We start from the raw sequence: 16,519 nt of genomic DNA, 5'->3' as shown, positions 1-16,519 counted from the left end.
GTTCCTTAATAGGCACAAAAGTGTCAAGTGTTATTAATTTGTGTCATTTTTCTTCATGATATTATGCATGGATCAAATATATCATCTTAAATATTTCTAAGCACAAATTCTCACAATTAAAAACAAAAACAAAATAGCTTTTAGTTTTTGAAAAATGTAAAACAAAAATTGTGTGTTTATTTCAGAACCCAATGATCAATATTATAGTATGAAAAATATTAAAGAGCCTTTGTTTTTAGAAATCCAACCATTAATCGACACAATATAATTTACGAATTATAGTTCATATATATGATCTTTCCAGCATCACTCATGTAATAGACTTGTATTTGATCGAATTTGGAGTGCACAGTGGAACTTGAATGTGGTTCGTGGTTTTAAAGAGTAACCATGGTTATTGCCGTGATGTCTATAGTAACCATGGTTGTTGCCGTGATGTTACCATTTCATTTTTTTGATGATGTAATACCGTGATGTATTGCAGTTATAGCCACGATTCATTGTGCCAGTACCTGCAAACCCTGACTCCAGAGAAAAAGCAAGATTTTCAAAACCCTAATCCCCAAATGGCCAGCTATTCCAAACCCTAATTTCTGCGATTCAGTTCGTCCAGGAAAAAGGTCATTCTCTCTATCTCTCTCTCCCCTTCCTTTTGCTGCAGATAAACTTAAATCTAAAGAGTATGCGTGTTTTTGTGGTGGTATACGTTTTGGTGGGTTTGAAGTGAAATGGAAGTTCTTAAGCTTTCAATGCTGCTCAGATTGTGACTTAGATGTTAGCATTTTTGGTAACAACATGCTTAATTTTTCCTGAACGTTTTTTGTTTTCTCATTTGAACGAATCGAACAATTTTCGATCTTCCAAGCTTACAATTACTGCTCTTAATTAGATATTGTAGTCTGATTTGCTTACTGATGTTGTTTTTTTTCTTTCTTTCCTTGTTAAATTTTTTGAAGTTTGTTAGTAGATCATGAGGACCAAACAACCGTGCAGGGGAAGAGGAAGGCCACGGAAAACGCCAAATGTGGTGAGTGAGAGAGTGGTGAGTGAGAGGGTGGTCAGCGAGCGAGTGGTCAATGAGAACGAAAACGCATTCTTGAATTTTGTAAATCACAATACTCACAATGTTGAAGAAGGAAATATTCTTGAGTGTTATGAATCTAGTCGCGAAGACCGTGATGATGAGGAATTTAACCCTGAAATGGAGATTGATTCAGCTAGTAATTCTACTTCAATCGGGAGCGACTGGTCAGGTGGGGATCAAGATGGGGATCAAGATGTGAGCTCTGTGGATAAGGCAGTGCAAAAATTGCTTAAGTATGTTGAAGAAAGCCGCCAGAGGGAAAAATCGTCCAAGAAGATTGATCGTGCGCAAACTAAACAATTGACAGGCTTGGGTTCTCGGAATAGATTCCCGAATGAGGAAGAGGCGCCTTCTCATAATCGTCCGCAAACTAAGGCATTGACAGGCACGGGTTCTTGGAGTAGATCTAGGAATGAGCAAGAGGCGCCTTGTCATAATCCTGCGAAAACTAAGGCATTGACAGGCTTGGGATCTTGGAGTATATCTCAGGATGAGCAAGAAGCACCGTCTCATAATCGAGCACAAAATAAGGCATTGACAAGCTTGGGTTCTTGGAATAGATTCTCAAGTGAGCAAGGGGCGCCTTCTCATAATCCTGTGCAAACCACTCCGTTGCCAGGCTTGGGTTCTTCAAGTAGATTTCGGAATGGGCAAGAGACACCTTCTCATGATCGCGCAGAAACTACACCATTGACAGGCTTGAGTTCCTGGATTAGTTTTGAGAATCAGCAAGAGGTGCCTTCTCATGTTCCTCACTTTAACAAGAAAGAATTGAGTGCTTCCCTGGCGGTATGTTTGAAACTTTATAGTTGGTTTCTGTTGTAAACTTTTGGTTTTACAGTTTTAGGTGTAGTCCTTTTTACTTTCATTTTTCAACAATGAACGTGATTTTCCTACCAGATATTTTTCCATGAGAACTTATCTAACCAGATTATGGTTAATGTGATTGAACTTACTACTGTTCTCAAATTATTCACCTTTTAGGTTATTAAGAGGGTTATGGAAATGGATGCATCTGTACCTTTCAACGCTCCTGTGGATCCAGTTGCTATGAGAATGCCTGTGAGTCTTTCTATATGCATATTTTTACAATGCCAGTGTCAAAGATACCAAAAACTCCTGCATTAAAAGCCTCGAAAGAATTTAACAATTGGTCAGAAACAGTGTATTCTTGTATGTATAGATGTGCAAGCTATTGTACGTCTGGGTTCTTATCCTGTTCTGGACATTTTGTAGAATATCATGTATTCAAAACAGAGTGACAAAGCCTTTATCCTGAGTGTAAGGTCTTGAGATTGATTCATAAGTTGGAACTATTGGGGATGTTCTTAATTAGTTAATTTTTTATTTGATATTATTACATACAGACCCGCAACGTGACATAGCTGTTTAACATGTCATATGTGTTCTCAAATGCGTTTCTATCTTTCTTTCACAATTTCTCTCTTTCTCTGTCTCTTATTGTGTTATCATGTACTTTGTTTTGTTTTGCCTTTCTTGGGTGTGGGGGTGGTTGTGGCTGGAACAGGATTACTTTGATGTCATAGATACACCAATGGATTTTGGAACAATATGCAACCATCTTCAAAATGGTACTAAATATATGAACTCAGAGGATGTGTTCAGGGACGTCCAATACATTTGGAAGAACTGCTGCACCTATTACAATGAGGGTAACTTTGTTTTGGACCTTATGAAACGGGTGAAGGAGAAATTCATGACATATTGGACAGAAGCTGTTTTGTGCAGTAAAGAACCAGGACCAAGAAGTGGTAAGGGTTTCATGTTACTTTTATTCCGTTAATTTTTCTAGTCGTCCTGCAGTGTTTTAAAACATGAAAGCACGAGACATGGCGTTTTGATGCCCCGTATGGAAAGGTGTAGGGGCATAAGCCTTATAATTATAATAACAAAACTATAACAACTATGTTATGGTTAAAAAATGTCAACTATCATTCAACATATGAATCAGCCAATCTGGTACAATTCAACAAAACCCTCTTTGTTATTCTTGGTGATAAAATTTTTACTTGGTAGGCAGTTAAGCATAAAATAAACTTAATGGATGTCATTTATGCAATTATACAATGTTGGTCATTTTCTTTATCATTTATGCAATCTCTTTGCTGTAAATTTATATGTTTTCTATGAGTGGGCACAAGTACGCGTAAGATTGAATGCTTTACATCAATTGGTAAGTAAAGTTAACAAGATTTTAGTGATTTTTGGTTTGTTGTACATGTACTGGGCGATGGAATGCTCCTGTATGCTAATGCAGTTGTTTTAAAGACTTAATTGGTTGGTGAATGCATAGGATTACTAGGTTTTCGTTTTATGGTTTGAAATGTAAAAAGATCCATGCCTGCATGCATAATTAATTACGAACAAAAAGATTAAATTATAGACTGTAGAACATTTGAATTGGCAGTTCAGCATATGTTTCAACTTGAGTTCTCAAGGTATTTATCTACGGGGTATCCCTTAGTTTTTCACCTTTTATTTTTATTTCTTTTTTCATATATTATAGATTTTTATCCATTCTGTTTTGATGTTTAAGAACACTTTCCTATAAATAAATAGTTATAATATTTGACCTTGGTAGAGAATGGATTGGATTGACCGGTGATCCCGTGGTAGAGGTAGGAGAAAGATTCCATAGACTATGCATTTCATACATACATTGACTGTGGTGATTGTGCTTTGATAAATCTTTTAATTGCCCATTACGTTGTATTGGGAGGATGAGGCATGCATAGTGTGTGGTTCATCATTGGTGTGGGTTACTTCAGCTTTCATTTTTGTTAGCTTTTGATTAATTTCCTTTTTAGTCTTAAAAAGCTCTAATGTGGAGAAAAGGAGGACACGAGGGCCCACTGTTAACCGTATACTAGATCAAGTTCCTTTTGGGGGAAGACTTGAAGTCACCTGGAGGAACCGGAGAGCTGTAGGTGAAAGCTCCAAATTGTTCAAATCAGCGTGTACAGCCCTGGTTAGGCAAACCCGGGAGATACCCCTACAGGTCAAGTCGTGGAAGAGTATCCCAATTGATATTAAAAAGAAGGCATTTGAGCGTATCTTGGTTAGTAATACAACACAAGATTTGGAAGGAAGTAGTTCACACTATCTACCAATTAATTTTCCCTCAAATCCTTTTGTATGCTTACTGTATAATATTTCTTCATATATGTTTCTCAGAAGCGCTTCAAAGTTGAAGATCACATGCGATGGGTGTTGGAACAGATTCATAGATCCTACCACAGTTATCGGCGTTACCTCAAGAGGTTGTGGTATGATACATGTGGGACAATTGAGGAAGCACTGCAAAACGTACCACCAAGTGTCGCTGAGGATGATTGGCAGTATCTTACAGACTTATGGAGCTCACCTGAATGGAAGGTACAACCAAATGTTGCATATTTTAGAAGACAACGAGGGAAAAAGTCAAGTTATTTTTCTCTATGTTTCTTTCAGTTCCTCTACTCTTTCCTAGTTTTATTTTTATACACACATTGTCTTCCTTAAATGTAGGCATGGAGTAAGAAAAACAAGGAGAATGGTTTCAAAGAAAATAACTTAATTCACACTTGTGGCTCCAAGAGTTTCTCGCAAATCTACGAGGAAGAGGTATGACCTGTATTGTCCAGTGAATATTGTGTTTAAATATTAAGGGATATTTTGCTGAGTTGCTTGCAATTTTTTTTTTTTTTTTTTTTTAATTCGGTTCAATGATAGAGAAAGAAGACTGGAAATGACCCTGGTCGCATACGTCTATGGGAACTCACCCATTTGCGGTCTGATGGAAAAGCTGCCCATCCAGCTGCAGAGGAGGCATTGGTATGTATACTGATTCTGAAAATTAAATTAAAAATGCAAGCATACCTAACTTTTAATTAGTTATGTATGTTGAGTTCGGTATACTTTTGTTTTTCTTTTGTTCTTATATTTCACTTAGTTGTTCCATTTTCTTCTTATATTTCACTTAGTTGTTCCATTTTCTGAATCCAGTCAAAGCTCAAGGCACTTTATGCTGAAGTCTCTGCGGGGAACTTGCATATGACTGAAGACGAGATTTATGAAAAGGTTTTTGGACCTGAGCGTCCGCAGAGGGAACGTGGTATAACCTCCAAAGAGCTATGGGGTGAACTCAGAAAGCAACTTGACGAATCAAAGCAGCGACAAGAGGAGTCGGAACAAAGATGTGTTGCTGAGGTACAGGGTTTAAAAGAGCAACTTGGTAGAGTTGAGGGTTTGTTTTCAGAGCAAATGAATCGGTTTGAAGGTTTACTAGTACAGTTGGCGAGTCAAGTTAGTTCCCCTGTGCAGACAGAGAGGCCTACTGTAAATCCACCCTCCCAAAGAGGTATGCATTTTTGAATTCTCGTTCCAGGAAGTATCTATATGGTTGACCAAAAAAAGAATTAGCTATATGGTGTCTGGAAAAAACGGAATTACAATCTTTTTATACTTTACATTGAAGTATGGCTCGTTTGCATTGACAATTCTACTTGTTTCTTGGTTGGTAAAGTATGAGTCGGACACCACTATAAGTGTTTCATAATTCTTCGCTGATGATAAGAATTCAGTGAAGGTTGAGTTAGTATGCTGTTCTATATCATGACCTCCGTGTCATAAGAAATGCCTTTGGTTTTTGTAAAATGTTGTGGCTTTGTACCATGGCTATATATGTGTTTAAGGAGCTGAAGTTCTGTGACTTCAGAGGTTCCATAGGTACATGTTACTTATAGTCCTGTTAATGAAGATATAGGTTCCGTAAATAACACACCATCCTACTTGGCTAAATATGTAGTGTGTGGAATCAATGAGAATGGCGACAGGAGGTGTCATTTTCATCATTTTTCAGCACTTGATTTGGTTTAACTAATACCATAAGTTTGCAACATCGTATGATGTTACTGCGTACCCAAATACCTTTTCCTGCATCTCCATAGTGAACATTTGCCGCTGTGTTTGCTCTTTGTTGTCCTTACCACTGCATCTCCCTAATGAAATCATACTTGCCTATGTGTTTTTTCCCATTTCATTCCTCATCTGAATAAATTTTTGCAGTCATTTAATTTTCCATTAGTTTCTAAAGCGGCATGTAGATGGCGGTGCATACATCTTGGTGACCCTCTTTGGCTTGAGGAGTTGCTTTAGGGATGGCACAATACCAGAAGCATATATTTAACTTTATAAACAAAAATTTAAAGCAAACAAAATAAAAGGAGATTGCATTTTTGAATGCCTTTTGCCTCACCTATATTGGATGCCTATTTTATAAGTGCATACATACAACGCGTTTTTATTTAAGTGGTGGAAATGTAATAGTTTGAACAGGGTCCTTGTTCATCGAAGATAAATTAACCGTCGGGCTTGCTCTGTACAAACTCAACTTTATCTCTGAGATTGCTCTTAGTTGAATGCTTTCAGTCCAGTTCGTCCAAGATATGTTTTGATACTCAATTCATTTAGTGTTGGAGGTTGTAACAGCCACTGTTTTTTGTTCTCCTTTTTCAGGCCGACCGCGGACTGTCCGACCTAGAAGATGAGGTCCACATCAGCTATATTTGTGTATTGTATCTCCAGTAAGAACCTGATGGTAATTTATTTGTTACTTTCAATGGCCCAAACGTGTCGTGTGAATTACGTGGATAAATGTTGAATTTGTAACTCACGTACTTGTATCAATGGATCGGTGCAGTAGTTTCTCGTGTTTTCTTTCTTTATGACCAGGGTTTTATAATGTGGAGTGCAGTGGTGTTCTTGGACAGTCGATTTCACTTGGTGTGACAAGATTTTATTGTTAATGTATGACATCGGGAGTTTTTTAGTTAAGAACGCTTATTTATTTCAATCACCTCCAAAAATGGTAGGAATAGAAAGAATATGTTTCTTTTATGTCCAAGGGAACATTGAATACGAATACGAAATTCAAAATTCGTAATTTTAAACTGTGAAATCTAGGGACTGGATTTCCTAAGAAATGCTGTTGCTATTTTTCTTAGTTTATTGAATATGTTATACAATGTTTGAAAATTAAATTTTCTTGTACTTTTATGTTTCTATCTACGTGACACTATTTCATTGGATATGTGAACTTATGTCAAGTCAGCCTTAAGCAGGCCCTAATTATGTTGCATAAGTTGGCTGAATAATTATTTAACAGAATACATAAAAACAACTCAAAGGAAAGTGAATATTGAGTTTCAGAGAGTAAAGCAACGATTTTTCAATTTCAGATGACAAATTAGGATCGAAATCAAGTTTCAGATAGCAAAATAACGACTTTTGAGTTTTATGGTGCAAACTAAAATCGAAATCAAATCAAGTTCTAAGGAGCTTAACTAAAAATAATCCTACTAAGAGCAACTCCACTTGAAGCACAGGCTAGTTCAAATCGGTAAAAAATAGGTTGACACCCCTTAAAAACCTGCCAGCCTATTTAAATAGGCTGGCATCCAGCCCAAGCCAGTCCATAGGTTAGCCCAAAACATGCTGAGCTAAAGACCAACGTGCATGACCTCAGGCTGACGTCAGCCACTTGAAATTTTTTTTTTTTTTTTTTTTTTTTTTTTTTTGCGCCAGGTCTTAGCATCGGAGGCTGTATCCACCAGAGCGGAGGCCGCAAAGAGAGGTCCGTGCGCCAGAGATGGCGGAGAAAGAGATGTTGGGCTCGACTGTAACTGTTTCTCCGCGGCGGTAGCAGATGATGGGATGCCGCGGTTGTTCTGACACGACACCGCAGACGGTGCTGGAGGCGGAGATAACGGCAAGGGTCGAGCCGGAACCGAAGGCATGAGCTGGTGGTGGTATAACGGCGGAGAGGATGGTGGCGGTGATGATGATGAAGGTGGCGGTGGTAAGGGAGGAGAAGGGTCGTTTCGTCATAGAAAGAAATGGGGATTGACGGCATGGGTGGTGGGTTGGCGTGCTCTGGTCTGCTTCATTGGAGGAGCTTTTTTGGGGTATGCGTGCACGCAGACAGACGCAGAAGAAGAGGAGAGAGATCCAAGTAGATTTTGGGGAGTTCAGATGATGATAAAAGACCTTTTTTTTGGAAAGCCGACTCTGAGGTTGTTTTCACAGCATTTATATAAAATTCGTTTCTTTTCTTCTTCTTATTTAAAATAAATAACTAAATAAAATGTCAGAAATTAATAATATTTTTTATTAAGTTAGAAATTAAAATTATTTATTATTTTATAATAAAAATTAATAATATTTTAATAAAATTGATTAAGCTATTTAGTTTTACAAATAAACTGTTTATTAGAGCTTACCATTGTTTATTGAGTGAATTAGATTGGCACACATTCATTGAGTAAATTAAATGAACTGTGTACCACCGTATTTTTTAAAGATGAAGTTGTTCTAATTACGAAATGAGAATCGAATGCTCACTATCCTTTTTTTTTTTCATTGTAATTAAAAATATCTTTAGTGACAATAATCTGGTTTGGTCAGTTACGAAAATGTAACCATAGTTATTGCCGGGAACCCAACTAACATAGGCTTTACCTGCAACATCTATAACGCACACTTACAGTTACAGCCGAGATTCTGTGTCCAAATCAAACCACGATTCCACACAGAAAAGCAAGATGACCCCCAAATCTTCCATACCCTAGATCTCTCCGATCCATTCGATACTGAAGAAGGTAACTCCTTCTCTCTCATTTGTTTTATCTTTTGATTTTTCTGTTGGATTTTTTTTTATTTGAACGAATTAAACAATTTTGGAGCTTTTTAGCTTATAATTACTGCTCTTATTTTATTTTTGTAGTTTGAATTAGTTGGAGATATTTTTGAGGAACCCAGTTTGATCTGACTGATATTTTATTTTTTATTTCTTTTGATTTGTAATTTTTTGAAGTTTGTTGGTAGATCATGAAGCGGAAACAAGCGTGCAGGGGGAGGGGACGGCCGCGAAAGAACCCAAATGTGGTGAGTGAAAGAGTGGTTAGTGAGAGGGTGGTGAGTGAGAGAGTGGTCAATGAGAGAGAAAATGCTTTCTTGAATTTTGTAAGTCACAATGTTGAAGAAGGAAATAATATTCTTGAGTATTATAAAACTGATGATGAGGACCGCAATGATGAGGAATTTAACCCCGAATTGGAGATTGATTCGGGGAGTGATTCTTCTTCAATGAGGAGTGAATGGTCAGATGGGGATCAAAATGTGAGCTCTTTGGATAGGACAGTGCAGAACTTGCTTAAGAGGTATGGTGAAGTGAATCACCAGATGGCAAACTCATCGAAGCAGATTGATGGTGCGCAAGCAAGTCCATTGGCAGTCTCGGGTTCTAGGTGTAGGTTCCAGAATGAGCAAGAATCGCCTACACATGAACCTCGCTCTAACAAGAAAGAATTGGGTGCTGCCCTTGCGGTATGATGAATATTTTGTAATTGGTCTCTGTTATAACATTTTGGTTTACAATTTTAGGCCCCGCTTATGTTCTTGTATGTTCTTAATCATATATTTTGTTACGCAAGCTTATCTAACCAGATTGTGCTTAATGTGATTGAACTTACTGATGTTCTCAAATTATTTTACTTTTAGGTTATTAGGAAAGTTATGAAAATGGATGCAGCTGTACCTTTCAACATTCCCGTGGATCCAATAGCTCTGAGGTTACCTGTGAGTGTGACTTTCTATTTGTGTGTTGTCTTACTGTTTTTCTCGAGTGATAACATGACATGGTGATTGCCAAGATATAATGCTCTGGAATATGTCTTCTGGTTCTGTATAGTTTTTTATCTCTATTGCGTTTAAAAACCTTTTAAAAAGGGATTGTGGCTTCTAGCAATAAGTACGTCGAGGTACCTTGTTAAACATGTAAGAAACTAGCTTTTGGGGTACAAGCTCGACTATCGCTAAGAGCTTGTACATTTAGTGGAAAAATGACCTGAATGAGATGTTTTGTCTGCACCAAAGTATAATATTAATGCTATGACTTAGCTATCTAAGTATACACAATGAGTGTTTGGCATGCATTATTAAACTGAATGATACAAGCTTACCACTAAGCTTGTAAATTTTGTGGAAATATGACCTCAATGTTTTGTTTTGTCTGCATGGGACTATATTATAATATGAGTTAGCTATCTAGGTATACAAACTAAGTGCTTAGTAAGCACTCTTTTATGCTGAATGTTGGAGGCTGTTACCTGGACGTGACATGGGGGAGCGTCATATCAATCTCTAGTGATTGCTCCAAAGTGCTCACTCATCCATCTAAGGAAGCGACATCACAAGGTGGAAGGTGTACTTTCTATGTTCTTAAAATGATGACAATTCCAATTGAGCATTGGCGGCTCCTCCTTGCATTCCGACTTCCCTCACTTTTTCATTTCCTATAACAGTTCACAGTCAAAAGAGAGAGTGAGGGGTGGGATAGTTTGGTTGGGGCCTCTATTCTTGTGTGGTTGGCTTGCAGTGAAGAATTGTTTTGGGCTTGAGAGGAAAGCAAAAGCTGGAGTCAAAACCTATTATTTTTATTGGCGCACACATATATTTCCATTCTTTTACCAAGTAGGTCAAAAAACCTGATTTGATTTCATTTGATTGTATGAAAACATCGGTTTTGATTATTTATGTATTTGTATATACATATTATTGTACTTTTTCTATCTTGCTTGCATAATAAGTAATGCCTAATGTATATAGAACAAAGGTTACAAAGCCAGGGTCAAACGTACCAAAAACCGCTGCAGTAAAAGCCTGAAAAGCACTTAATTGTGGTCAGAAACAGAATAATGTATTGTTGGAAGATTTGGATATCCTATGCGTTTAGAGGTTACTCTCTCTCTCTCTCTGTCTTCTATACTAAGGGATTTGTTAGCAGCCGTTAAATGATACGGTTTAGCTTTACCATGTGTAATTAGCATTATCTTAAAGGTCCTTGCTCATTACTCCCAGTTCTAGGTGGAACTCTTATCCACTTACGCAACTTCTCTCTTTAATATATAAAATTCTTTCGTTTCTTCTCCAAAAAAAAAAAAAAAGGTCTCTGTTATTATTTTATACATACATACATACATCTGCAAGTGAACGCACATTGGGGTTTGTATGCTGTTCTAGACATTATGTAGAATATCATGTTTTCAAAAAGGAAAAACAAGGCTTTTTGTAAAGTCTTAAGGTTCTATTTCACAAGTTGGAAATGTTAGCTTTCTGAGGGATGATTTTAATATTTTATTTGATGTTATTACATACAGACCTGCAACGCCACACTGGTGTTATATATGTCGTGTGTTTTGAAATGCGTTGCTGCCTTCTTTTATAATTTTCCTCTTGCTCTTACTGTTTTATTTTCTACTTTTTTTCTTTTTCCCTTGGGTGTGGGTGTGGTGGCGTCTGGAACCAGGATTACTTTGATGTCATAGAAACACCAATGGATTTTGGAACAATTTGCAACCATCTTCAAAATGGTACAAAGTATACAAACTCGGAGGATGTATTCAAGGACGTCCAATACATTTGGGAGAACTGCACCAACTATTACAGTGAGGGTAACTTTCTTTTGGACCTTATGAAACGGGTGAAGGAGAAATTCCTGAAATATTGGGCAGCTGCTGGTTTGTGCAGTAAAGAATGTGGGACAAGTAATGGTAAGATTTCGTGTTCCTTTTATTTTGTTACTTTATTTTGAAATGTTTAAAAATGTGAAAGGGTAAGCTGAGACTCGAATTATAATAATAATAAAAATACATTATACTTAAAAGTATGTTGACTAGTAATCAATGAACACCATATAATTCAACAATCTTTCAAACTTAGAAACGAAACAAACATAACTCACAGACCATTTACTACATTCAAAAAACAAAAAGAGAAGCCATTTCATCCATTCCATTTCCACTACTTCTCATTATTTGTGTTAGGGACCCGAGACATTTTGGGTCTTTATTATTTTATTTAAGAAGTGTCAGTTTACCAAAGATAGTATAAGCATAAGCCTCAGCAGAATAGCGCACGTCTTAGCCAAAATGTGTAAATGGAATTATTGCTAGAATGCCTAGAAATTAGCTATCTTCCTTAAACAGTTGATGAACAATGCATTTTATACATACATTTGCCTTTGATAAGTTTGAGCTCTGATAAACTTATCAACACAAAATAGGGGGTCTTTAAATGATTATCATTCTAAAAATATAAGGTTAAGAAAGAGAGAAAACCTGCAATTAAGGCTCTTTCTGTTGTGGGCTTCAGATCTATGCAGCCTTACCCTTGCTTGCAGAGAGGCTAGTCCCGTTTTAAACTTGGCAACTTTAGGTTGATATGAAGTAACTTTGCAGTTGCACAAAAACCTTATCGTGGAAGTACGTTTATTGAATTGTTCTATAAAGGCTTCGTAGTTCTCATGCTTGAATGATACTTGTATTACATATGGTTTTAACTTTTTTGTCACTGCATGTTTCATGTTGTGGTTTTGATCAAATATGGATTGCCTTTGATTAATTCCTTAAGTGCTCGCACTTAAGTGTGTACATACACAGTTTTATCACTTTTCCCACTGTGTATAGGTGTGTGCACATAAAATCTTCTAAATCGATGGAACCTTTGTATACATCATTATTCAAGTTTTTGTCCGCATACTATTTGTATATTAAGTATATTGTTTAAGACCATAAGAATCTACATCTGAGTTCATTTTATATTAATATTATATTCACACTTGATTAATGTTAATAATATAATATTTTTAAGCACTTCCTCTCTGCTTCTTCATAAAATCACTTAAAAATAATTTTAAGTCATTTTATGGAGAATCACATGGGAGGTGTTTCTCTACAAATAATTTTTCAGTAATTTTACCAAGAAGCGCATGGGAGGTGCTACTCCCTAAAAGTGATTTTGGTCCTCTCAGAATCATTTTCAAATGAACCCTAATCTTTTAATTGCTTCTTATGATATTTACTTAGGATGGGGCATGCATATTATATATTTCATTACCACTGAAGGCTACTTCTTTCCTGTTTATTAAATTTTGATTATTTTCTTTCTAGTTTTACCAAGCTCTAATGTGGGGAAAAGGAAGACACGAGGACCTACCCGTAACCTTAAACTAGCTCAAATTCCTCCTGGAGAAAGATTCGAAATCAGCTGGAAGAACCGGAGGGCTGTAGGTGAAGGCTCCACGTTTTTCAAATCAGAGTGTACAGCCCTGGTTAGGCAAACACGGGAGATACCCCTACAAGTCAAGTCATGGAAGGAAATCCCATTTGATATTAAAAAGAAGGCATTTGAACATGTCTTGGTCAGTACAACAAAAAATTTGGAAGTAGTTCACAGTAGACCAATTAATTGTCCCTTAAATCCTTATTTTTGCATGTTCATCGTGTAATATTTCTTCGTACATGTTCCGCAGAAGCGTTTCAAAGTTGAAGATCACATGAAATGGGTGTTGGATCAGATTCATAGATCCTACCACAGTTATCGGCATCACCTTAAGAAGACGTGCTATGAAACATGTGAGACGATTGAGGAAGCACGTGAAAAAGTACCACCAAATGTTGCAGAGGATGATTGGCAGTATCTTGTAAATTTGTGGAGCTCACCTGAATGGCAGGTACTGCCAAATGTTACATATCAAAGAAGATACCAAGAGAAAAAAAAACCAAGAACTTTACATTTTTCCTATTTACCTTTTAGTTCTCTACTCTGTTTATTTGTATACATTGATGGTCTTTTCCTTAAATGCAGGTACTTAGTAAGCAAAACAGGGAGAATGGTTCCAAAAATAACATTATTCACACATCTGGCTCCAAGAGTTTCTCGCAAATCCGTGAGGAAGAGGTAATGACCTGTTTTATTCACTGTGTCTTGTGTTTAGTAATATCTTACTGAGTTGCTCATCTTTCTACTTCTTCTTGTTCTCTTTGTTTTTGGTAGAAAAATAAGACTGGAAATGAGCCTGGCCGTACACTTTTCTGGGAACTCACCCATGTGCGGCCTGATGGACTAGCCGCAAATCCAGCTTCACAGGAGGCATTGGTATATATTGAACCTGGAATTAAATTATAAAAATGCAAGCATACCTAATTTTTAGTTAATTTATTATGTATGTTGAGTTCCATATAGGTTTGGTTTCATTTCTTATTTATGTGAAAAAATCAGAATAATATTTAATTTTTCCTAGTTGTTCCATTTTGTGAACGCAGTCGAAGCTCAAGAGACTTTATGCTCAAATGGCAGCGGAAAACTCACAGATGACTGAAGATGAGATTTTTGTAAAGGTTTTTGGACCTGAGCGTTCGTCGAGGGTGCGTGGTTATGGGGATGGTGTAACACGTAAAGAGTTAATGGAGCCATCATCGTCGTCGTCTATTGTCAGTGAACTTAAAAGGCAACTTGAGGAATCAAAGCAGCGACAAGAGGAGTCTGAACGAAAAAGTGCTGCTGAGGTACAGAGCTTGAAAGAGCAACTTGGTCGGGTTGAGGGCTTGCTATCAGAGCAAATGAGTCGGTTTGAAGGTCTACTAGTACAGTTGACTAGTCATATGCAACCCCCTTCCCAGATTGAGAGGCCTACAGAAAATCAACTCTCTCGAAATGGTAGGCATCTTTAAATACTTACTTTCTAAGGAGTTATTGCATAAGTTTTTGTGGAAAAACGGATTTACTAATTTTGATACTTTATATTGTAGTATGATTCATTTGCATTGAGAATTTAATTTTCTTTTTTCTTGTCTGGTAAAAGACTGATAGGGAAGAATATGAATGAGGCACCGTAACATATCAAGTGTTTCATAATTCTTCATTGATAAATAAGTTAATGAAGTTCGAGTGTACATGTGTTATTTTTGTTCAACGACCTTCTGTGATAAAAAGCCTTTGAAATTCTATATCTTCAGAGGCAACTTTTCAACCATCTCAACTTTTTGGATGTGTTTCTTGTAGTCCTCTTAATGAAGCTATTGGTTCCATGAATGACCGACCCTCCTATTAGTGGTAATGTGTGGAACCAATGAGAATGGTGATTGGAGGTGTAATTTTCATCATTTGCCACTGTTTTGTTTCCTCCTGTGTAACTAAAAACTCAAAATTTTTAGTATCTGGTTTGGTTTGACAAATACGAAGGTTTTCCACCATCGTGCGATGTTACTGTGGATGGTTCTTGTCTGATCCGAAATACTTTGCCCTGCATCTCCCTAGTGAAATTTTGGCGTTGTGTCTTTGTTATGTAGAAACGATGGTTTTTATGAAGTGTGCAAATTTAATAGTTTTGATGGGTCCTTCCTCAAATTAGTTTTCCATTTAGTTGTTTACCGGTGATAAATTCAATCGGGGCATGCATTGCATAAATTCAAGTTTATCTCTGAGATTACTTGCTGAACGCCCTCTGGTTCATTTCGTGTATGATATGTTTTGATGCTCAATTAGTTTGTAACAACTGTTGTTTTTGTTCTCTTTTCTCAGGTCGGTCACGGACTTCCCGATCTAGAAGATGAAATCCATATCAGCTATGTTTATGTTCTGTTTATCCATCAAGAAGCTGAAGTAATATATTTTGGATCATAGTATTATATTTCATTTGACGCATCAAAAGCTTTTTGTGAATTAGATGAATGTGTTCAATTTACTATGCTTTTTGTGAATTAGATGAATGTGTTCAATTTACTATGGGTGGTTATTATAGCTGATGAACTTGTATCAATGGATCATTAGGGTTTTTATGGACTTTTTAACGGAAATTTAACCTCTAGTTTTTGTTTTTAGAGTTGCTGTCCAGAACCGCAGCTGGTGATGGCAAGATCAACCGACGGAAGCCAAAGAATCAGCAGCAAGGGTGTTATTGTTTTCGGAAAATCATTTGGCGAGTGAAATGGGAGCAGCCTAAACCGTGAAAACGGGGGTTTTGATTGATCAAAAAGAAGAATCTATTTAACCGATATGCTCTTAGGCACGGCCATAATAACATAAAATGATCAGATTTCAAATCTTAATTGATGAACTGATCAAAACAAACATTAAACATTGACGACGTAGCAAATTGTCGCCGAGGACATGCTGATTGGGGTTGAATGAGCTATTTGAGCCAGCAAATCTACTTCACAGAGATGTTTTAAGAAAAGAGATTCAAACTCAACTACAAAGAGCGCATTTCTCTGATTAATTAATCTTAACACACATGGTAAACATAACGTTGATTGATAAGCAAAATTTGAGAGAATTAAAGACTCGTTTGGTATGATTAGAACTATTCAGAACCCTAATACGCACCGTTATATGTAAAATGCAAGTGACTAGAACGACGGATGCCATTGATGCACATATATATATATATATATATATATATATATATATATATATAATGGGGTGTGTTATTCAAACACCCTATTTTACTTCTCACACATCTTTTTAATTTTCGGCTGTCGGATTGAATGAATTGAAGAAAATCAACGGACAGAAATTATCAAGGGGTGTGTGAGA

The 16,519-nt window shown here is 36.8% G+C and overlaps 2 protein-coding genes across 7 annotated transcripts; both read left to right on the top strand.

The window, feature by feature from the left end:
* The first annotated feature begins 458 nt into the window (after positions 1-458).
* Positions 459-6,797, top strand: LOC103944981. Of its 3 annotated transcripts, none has more exons than XM_009355471.3 (10): positions 459-620; positions 957-1,873; positions 2,069-2,146; positions 2,613-2,856; positions 3,913-4,163; positions 4,280-4,480; positions 4,613-4,708; positions 4,817-4,918; positions 5,090-5,444; positions 6,602-6,797. In XM_009355471.3, the coding sequence occupies exons 2-10, from the start codon at positions 971-973 to the stop codon at positions 6,631-6,633; spliced, it is 2,262 nt and encodes a 753-aa protein (XP_009353746.2). In that variant the 5' UTR covers positions 459-620; positions 957-970; the 3' UTR covers positions 6,634-6,797. The 3 variants fall into 3 exon arrangements, with proteins under 3 accessions (XP_009353746.2, XP_048439287.1, XP_009353747.2); XM_048583330.1 differs by having other exon boundaries at positions 475-620; positions 942-1,873; XM_009355472.3 differs by lacking the exon at positions 459-620 and adding an exon at positions 631-787.
* Positions 6,798-8,465: 1,668 nt separating this feature from the next.
* Positions 8,466-16,009, top strand: LOC103944980. Of its 4 annotated transcripts, XM_048583328.1 has the most exons (11): positions 8,469-8,742; positions 8,958-9,469; positions 9,644-9,721; positions 11,451-11,694; positions 13,093-13,343; positions 13,455-13,655; positions 13,790-13,882; positions 13,979-14,080; positions 14,248-14,641; positions 15,506-15,586; positions 15,806-16,009. In XM_048583328.1, the coding sequence occupies exons 2-10, from the start codon at positions 8,972-8,974 to the stop codon at positions 15,535-15,537; spliced, it is 1,893 nt and encodes a 630-aa protein (XP_048439285.1). In that variant the 5' UTR covers positions 8,469-8,742; positions 8,958-8,971; the 3' UTR covers positions 15,538-15,586; positions 15,806-16,009. The 4 variants fall into 4 exon arrangements, with proteins under 4 accessions (XP_048439286.1, XP_009353745.2, XP_048439285.1 ...); XM_009355470.3 differs by lacking the exon at positions 15,806-16,009 and having other exon boundaries at positions 8,468-8,742; positions 8,969-9,469; positions 15,506-15,804; XM_009355469.3 differs by lacking the exon at positions 15,806-16,009 and having other exon boundaries at positions 15,506-15,804.
* The last annotated feature ends 510 nt before the right edge of the window (positions 16,010-16,519 follow it).

The sequence above is a fragment of a genome, unplaced genomic scaffold, assembly GCF_019419815.1.
Source record: "Pyrus x bretschneideri cultivar Hongxiangsu unplaced genomic scaffold, Pyrus_bretschneideri_v1 Contig2, whole genome shotgun sequence".
Taxonomy (NCBI): domain Eukaryota; kingdom Viridiplantae; phylum Streptophyta; class Magnoliopsida; order Rosales; family Rosaceae; genus Pyrus; species Pyrus x bretschneideri.
Note: the sequence above shows the minus strand (reverse complement) of the source record. Positions and strands in the feature narration are given on the sequence as shown.